The 7442-nt window shown below is 42.0% G+C and overlaps 1 protein-coding gene across 1 annotated transcript; it reads right to left on the reverse strand.

Moving 5' to 3' along the window:
- Positions 1–147: 147 nt before the first annotated feature.
- abitram (actin binding transcription modulator) lies at positions 148–3963 on the reverse strand. Its single transcript, XM_083772899.1, has 6 exons — positions 3803–3963; positions 3037–3088; positions 2776–2905; positions 2099–2175; positions 1878–1947; positions 148–899 (listed from the first exon to the last, which is right to left on the reverse strand). The coding sequence occupies exons 1-6, from the start codon at positions 3885–3887 to the stop codon at positions 639–641; spliced, it is 675 nt and encodes a 224-aa protein (XP_083629025.1). The 5' UTR covers positions 3888–3963; the 3' UTR covers positions 148–638.
- Between the last annotated feature and the right edge of the window lie 3479 nt (positions 3964–7442).

A 7442-nucleotide genomic window follows, 5' to 3' on the forward strand; every position in this document is an offset into this window, starting at 1 on the left:
GATATATAAAGTGGCACAAATCAAAAAATAAAAACAATATTTTTCTTAATGATCATGGTCATTTGTGTTTATTGATGTTTTCAGGAAAATAATGCTTTATGGACCATTAACAACACTTCACTGTATTTTAGCTCATTAACTTAAACAAAGGATACAAAAAAACTAAACGAATGGGTTAGTCCTCCAAAACTGGCATCTTTAACCAATGGAACAAAAATACAAAACCATTTCTAAATCAAAACATCCGTGATGCCCCGCCTGATTTTGGTTGCGCAACGAAAAGAGACCGTCAACCTACAAGTTCACAGCGACATCGCAGTACGTTGCAAGCTTGTAGATTGGGGATTTTCGGTGCACGACACTGACGTGCATCCGATCCTAAATCAGGCTTTAAGAGGCACAGTGCATTGCTTCTCCAACAGAGAGAGAGATCTACAGCATCGTCGAGAAACCCTCTTATATCCACATTCAAAAATGTGCGTTCTTCCGTAAAATAACGATTAACTTGATCACTACAGCTTCAACGGCATCAAAAGTACCAGATCCGTGAGCTCGTTTCCAGCCTGTAGGTCTGCTACTTTTGCCGTTTTTTATATTTTAAATTTTGAATCATTTTGGACATGTGAGGTTTCCAGCCGTCAGCAGGGTTCTGTCGCGGTGCCGTTTGGAGACTGTTTGGAGAGCGGCTTCTCCTCCAACTCCTCCTTGGGTTCTGTCTTAACGAACTCCTCCTTGGGTTCTGTCTTAACGAACTCCTCCTTGGGTTCTGTCAGGGAGCCGTTGGCAGAGCGCTTGGCGACCACCTTCTCGAACTCCTCCCTGCTCAGCATGTTCTTCGTGATGGTCTTGCTCTCCTCCAGCTTGGGCAGGATGACGGCTATGTAGCCCTCGGTGGACGGCTGTACGGTGGTCACATGGAAAAGATAACAGCAGTTCCACCATTTACTAGTATTAGGCATGTAGTCAAAGTCCTATTTGTCACACATGCTACCGCAGTGAAATTTGTTCTCCGCATTTGACCCAGCTCTTGGAATGGTGAACTGCAGCCGTGCCGCGCTCGGGAATCATTTGTAGTTTATCTGACCACCCAATCCTTGATGCAGTGTCAAGCAGGGAGGCACCGGGTCCCATTTTTACAGTCTTTGGTATGACCCGGCTGGGGATTGAACGCCAACCTCCCCGTTTCAGGGCGGACAGTCTTAACCACAAGAGTGTCCGTATGACATTCTTGTGTCATACGGACACTCTTGTGTACAGACACACGAGTGTCTGTATGACTGTCTAGCATGTAACCCTAATATCGTTAATCGATTCAAACTGGTGACAATTTAAATCGTGATTAAATCACAATTTGAGTTGTGTTGGAAACAGCAGATGGCACCTAAACTTAAAAGAAAAAGAAAATACTGGATTTGTGCTAGAGAAATACAAATAAAAACTAGTTTTTGGTCATTGGTCTGGAAAATATTTTATTTTTGGAATTTTTATTAAAAATATTCAGCAATGGGTTCAATATAAATATAATAATGTAATATACAGTATTGGAAGGGTTAGTGACCCTGCACATGATTGGATATCGGATTGTATTTGTTTTTACGTCTGGAATCTACCCCGTCCAGGACAGGCTTCAGACACGCCTCAGGAGACTCAGATCTGAACCCATTTGATTTGGAGTTGCGATCGCATGCTCTTGCTGACGTCGAACCCACAACCTTCCGCATGAAAGGTATTATGCTCTAACCACTACACTACACTAGGGCATCATCGGAGATCGGTCTTAACTTCAATATTGTGCATCTCTAACACGGATCGATTACTAATGTATTATTTTATGACCGATATGAATGATGATCATGTTATTGTGGTGCATTGTTCACCTTTTCCAGCAGCAAAGCAGGTCTCTCCAGAATGCTCTCATTGACCTCGAGAAGACGACCCCGGATGCAGCTGTAGGGGAACGACCCATAGAGATGGTTTAAGTGTAATGAAATAGAACATTCGTAACCCATAGATGGTTATAAATATATGCCAGAGACAAGTGAATAAGAAGGAGAATAGCATGAAATTCCGTTTGGATGCATTACAAAATATATTGCACCTGAAGATTGTGTACTCTGTGTCATCTGTGCATGTTATCCTACAGAGAGGAGCGAAGTCTGTCAAAAACTGTCCCCCCTGTAGAGAATAGAGAGAACATTTAATATGTGATGTCCAATATACGGTACCGTAATTTCCGGACTATAAGCCGCGGCTTTTTACCCATGATTTGAACCCTGCTGCTTATACAACGGTGCGGCTAATCTATGAATTTTTACAGCTAACGCAGAACCATCTCAGGCTCTGAGCTAACGTAGCTGCGGCTTATACTCCAGTGCGGCTTATAGTCCGGTGCGGCTTGTATATGGGATTTTCCCTAAATGTGGCTGGTGCGGCTTATAGTCCGGACATTACGGGTACATACAAATAACACGAATCACAGGCATTCTAGTAAAAAGGACATTGTTTGCCTGGTACAATGGATCACAATAAAAAACAGACAGATCAAACCCAGGGAAGTGGACTAAGCTCAAGATGCTTGTTTACAGCCACACCCTGCTCATAGAACATTTCATGGTAGGGATTCAATGCCTTGCTCAAGGGCACTTCAGCGGTGGTCATTTTAACGTGCCAGTCCGGGGATTCGAACTGGCGACCTTCCGGTATCAAGACCGCTCCGCAAACCGTTCGGCCACCGCTGCCCAGATACTAGGATTGAGTTAATGTGATTACGTTTACCCGTTTGGACTTGCCAGACACTTTGTTGTTGAGGCGGCTGCAGCCGTCACTGATCTGATAGTTGATTTTGCTGATGGTGCGTCCGTTCTGGAGGAGAGGATGGGTCTCCGCTAGAGTCACCACACAGATTCTACAGGCAGGGAAGGAACACAACGCAAGACCTGTGAAGTGTGTGTGTGTGTGTAACATGTTTTGTATTGTGTAATAAAATAGTTAAAGTTGACACTCATCGTGATGACAGAGCCTTGAGGTAACTCTTACCTGTTGGAATGCTGCAAAACACAGTGGTCTTCACAAGGGTTCCCCTTCATGTCTAAACAGAGGCACAACAGAGGAACACAAAACTATATAACTATTCCTGGTGTGTATATTTGTACGTCTCTAAATGTTCTGATGAATTGAAAATTGGTGGACCCTGTTGTAAACAAGTGCAATATACTTTATCAGTGTGTCGTCCACAGTAAGTCTTTCTTTGTATTGAGTTGTGCTTTCATTTCATGTGAAATGTACCCATTCAGCAAACTGTTAATACTAACTATACAGCTTGCTCAACTGCTGCCTTACATGAAACATAAATACAAAATACATAAAGTGTGTGTGTGTGTGTGTGTGGCTGTGCGCACAGGGATGCACGTCTGTAGTTTACTATTATTTTTCGAAAAGCCAAGAGTTTAAAATGGGGTTAAAGACGTGGTTCAACTAATTTTGTGAGTGATGCTCCATTAAGAACCCCCCCCTCTCTCTCTTAAGGACCACTATGCTGCCTTTCAGACTTTGAGAGTAATAACTTGACTTAATTGTGTATCTGTCCAGACTCCAGCTCAGTTATCAGTTAGCTTCGGAAACCCATACTTTTTTTATTTCCAGAAAGAAAAAATAATCAGTTATCAGTTAACTCTATGTCTCTATTGACCATCAGCAGCATGTGATCAGATTTCTCTCTCTCTCTACCAATATGCTAGGCTAACAGTTAGCATGAGCGTTCATCTCCAGACAGCAGTCACAGGACAGATGGATGCATGTATACCTGCTCTGTACCAACGTGTGAAATAGCGGTCTATAACTGAAGGCGGAGCTCTGTCCTCTGGGTCTCTCTGCTCCGTGTCCTCCATCTAATATGATATTGATCTACTGTAATTTAACATAAATAAACATACACAGCAACCGCCAGGCAGACACTAGACACAGTTGTGCTTTAGTTTTTAGCAGACGGACAGTAAATGGAGCCGTACCCACGCGCGATGTGCTGTCCGTCTTTCAAATGGATCCGGAAAAAACGTGGGAGAGAATAATTCAAACATTCCGGCCTGGGAATTAAGCTGCAGGTGAGCGTGAAGTGTTTTTCACAACAGTAGTTTAGTCATTTTTAGCACGATTTGCAGCAACTATAACGAAGCGGCCGCAAATATTCATGGTAGGCTACTGTAGGCAATGTGTTGCTTTTGTTATTGTCGAAGGTTTTAGGTCTCCAAACAAAGAAGGGTGATGATGGCGGGTTTTAGGCCTATACTTACTTGTCACTCACTGCACATGCCAGCTGCTTCACAATATTATTTGTGCAATGCTACAGTACGTGTGTCTTTAATGTTTAAAACAAAACAGAAAAGTTTGGTTTTTAAGGTTCAAGGTTGTGCTTTATTCTTACATCTTGTGTACAGGTACATAAGAGTAAAACTTATTTAGTACACATTATGCATGCTATTTGACAACCAATCTCTCTGTGTGTGGCATGGGGCCCATAAGTTACATGTCAGACACAGACACACAGTTCTTGACTTCAACGTTTTTAATGTAAGGGTCCATTTTCATTTTGTTTCCATTTGACTGACTGACTGACTGACTGATTGGTTGAACACAATACAACATCTGTTACTGTGGACGACACCATGATAAAGCATTACACTTGTTAGTAACTTGGTGCAAATAAAATACCATATTGGAGCCCTTTAGTGTGAAATTGTTGGCCTAAGGCCTGTAGCCATAGCACGTCAGCCATCTGAGTGACCAGTACAAGTACAACATAACCTGATGTAAATCTAATAAGTGGATAATTCAGCTGAAACGTTACTCATCAGCAGCTAGTGGACAATAGCCTATAAAATAAATTGTATTGATGTAGATAGGCTTGTGGAATATCTTTCAAACATAAATCTTGTAGGATAGTCCCTGACACAAGGTTTTCAGATGGGGCGGTCTGCACTCTGCAGTACCAGATACATAATGATTTCGGGGGGTCCTTGATGTGAACACTTTTGAGAACCACTGGTTTATATGGTTCTAGTCTTTTTTTTTAACAAGTTATACATTTGAAAATTTGTGCAAAATACATTTGAGATATTTTGATTGTTATTAACAGTTCTCTCTTTCTTGGGTGTACTGTACATGCAGGAGCACAGGACAGGAAGGCTGACGTACAGTTACAGTCCATGACCTGTTGTCTTCACTTCATTCTGCACCAGCGTTGGTTCGTCTTCACTTCATTCTGCACCAGCGTTGGTTCGTCTTCACTTCATTCTGAACCAGCGTTGGTTCGTCTTCACTTCATTCTGCACCAGCGTTGGTTCGTCTTCACTTCATTCTGAACCAGCGTTGGTTCGTCTTCACTTCATTCTGCACCAGCGTTTGGATCGTCTTCACTTCATTCTGCACCAGCGTTGGTTCGTCTTCACTTCATTCTGCACCAGCGTTGGTTCGTCTTCACTTCATTCTGCACCAGCGTTGGTTCGTCTTCACTTCATTCTGCACCAGCGTTGGTTCGTCTTCACTTCATGCTGCACCAGCGTTGGTTCGTGGACACTTCTCTTCAGAGCTCCATTCATCTGCGTGAGCTCCAGGGTGATGGATGAGGACAGGTGTCATCTGGGAGGACAGGTACGTTTGATCAAAAAGTTCCTTGTTTCAAAGCCACTTTGACTTTGGCTTAGGCCGGGGTGGGCGATAGCCTATATGGAAAAAATATAATGTAATATTTTTTTCAAGCAGTATCACGATACACAATATTATCACTATTTAAAAGTTGTCATGTAAACACCTACAAAAACTTAAATCGGAATGAAAATGGCCAATCTGATTTAAACTTACATCTGATGTAACTGACCGGATTATTCCATTTTTAAATCCTATTGAAACAATTGTGGACTCATGTAAACACTCATTCGGATTTAAGTTCATTCTGGTCTTTCTGTGCATGCTTGTTTCCATGTAATTGGTATGGCTATATTATGCTCTTGTTTTGCGATTAATTATAAGAAACTAGACATGTTTAATTTCACATCTCTGAGAGCAACCTCTCATAGGCTACAGGATACATCAAATATAAAGTAATATGGCATAAAAGTGTTTTTAGAGTAGAAGTAAAAGCATTGGAAGAAATACTCAAGTAAAGTAGAAATACTACTAAAGTAAATTTACTTATTTACTTTCCACCACTGGACGTAAACATATCCGCCCCGCCCCCTATCCAATCAGAAGCCTTCCCAGCCCCAAACCTGATGTGGAATGAAATAATGGGATTTAAAAGTACTGTCCATGTAAACACTCATTCGGAATGACCATTTCCCATGTAAACACGCAGCAAAAATCTTACTTCTGAATTAATTAATTCTGAAGTTTTCATTCTGAATGTAACCACAGCCATTGTATTGTCTTGAGGATATTTATCACCATATCCCCCACCCCTACTTTGGCTACTTGTGGATGTTTGATAGTGCAGTGACAGTCCTCTTCTCACCAATCATGCTACAGAATTTCGAACAAACATCCACATGTTCCTGATAAGCCAGTGTCTGCTGCAACCGCCGTTTATTTCCGTGGCGATTAATCCCTACTGATAACCTTTTCGAATAATCGAGAAGTTATTGTTTTTATAATAAGGGTTTTGTTATAATCGATGTAATCTGATTAAACCACTTGTGTTTTCGTGTGACATGTTTTCGTATGACGTATTCACAAAAACAACGCAAATAGTCAACGTGGCATCGTGACATGATGTGAGCTTGTATCTACTACTTTCACTAATTAAAAAAGAAACAAAGCTCAATTTAAAATGTTTTCCCCCAAATCAATTATTAATATTATTATTATTATTAACACTAATTTCATAATCGATTACATTGATTAGTTTGATTCACTGTTGCATGCCATCCACACAGACCACTAGATGTCACCCTGTCACAACAAGCAGCTCCCAAGAGTTTATGCTTGAGCTCAGTCAGTGGCAGACTGCACATTCTGCACCAACATGCCACTCCAGAGGACTCACTCTAGGAGCTGATGCCAACCTTCATGCCCATGCCAGTTATGCCAGGCTGTCTTAGTGCCGGCAGCTTCAGCAAACGTACACTGGGACCTCCGTACTGTAGACCAGGGGTTCTCAACGTTTTTGGCTGGGGGACCCCCAGGAATTCACGCTTTGGCCATGTCTCGAAAATATAACTTCACACTTGACATTTAACCACTTGAACCCCAACATCCCTATAATCCGATCTGCCATTTCACCTGAAATGGCAGATCTACAAGCTCACAACGTGTAACATCCCTGGACTTGCATCATGGCACCCTAGCCTCGGGTGCCACGGCGGCACCCACTTTGAGAAGCACAGCTGTAGATGCTAAATGTGTCCCTTTTACGAGATTTATTTGTCAAACCAAACCCAGTAAACCAATGT

The sequence above is a fragment of the Protomyctophum parallelum genome (genome assembly GCF_964188405.1).
Source record: "Protomyctophum parallelum genome assembly, chromosome: 1".
Lineage (NCBI taxonomy): Eukaryota > Metazoa > Chordata > Actinopteri > Myctophiformes > Myctophidae > Protomyctophum > Protomyctophum parallelum.

Bases quoted from the DNA above. Each gene is read 5' to 3' on its own strand.
- abitram (XM_083772899.1), bottom strand. From the start codon at position 3,887: ATGGAGGACACGGAGCAGAGAGACCCAGAGGACAGAGCTCCGCCTTCA. The intron at 3,089-3,802 runs GTATACATGCAT...GCCTCTGTTTAG, and splicing joins CACACGTTGGTACAGAGCAG to ACATGAAGGGGAACCCTTGT. The intron at 2,176-2,775 runs GTAAACGTAATC...TATTCTCTACAG, and splicing joins TGTCTGGCAAGTCCAAACGG to GGGGGACAGTTTTTGACAGA.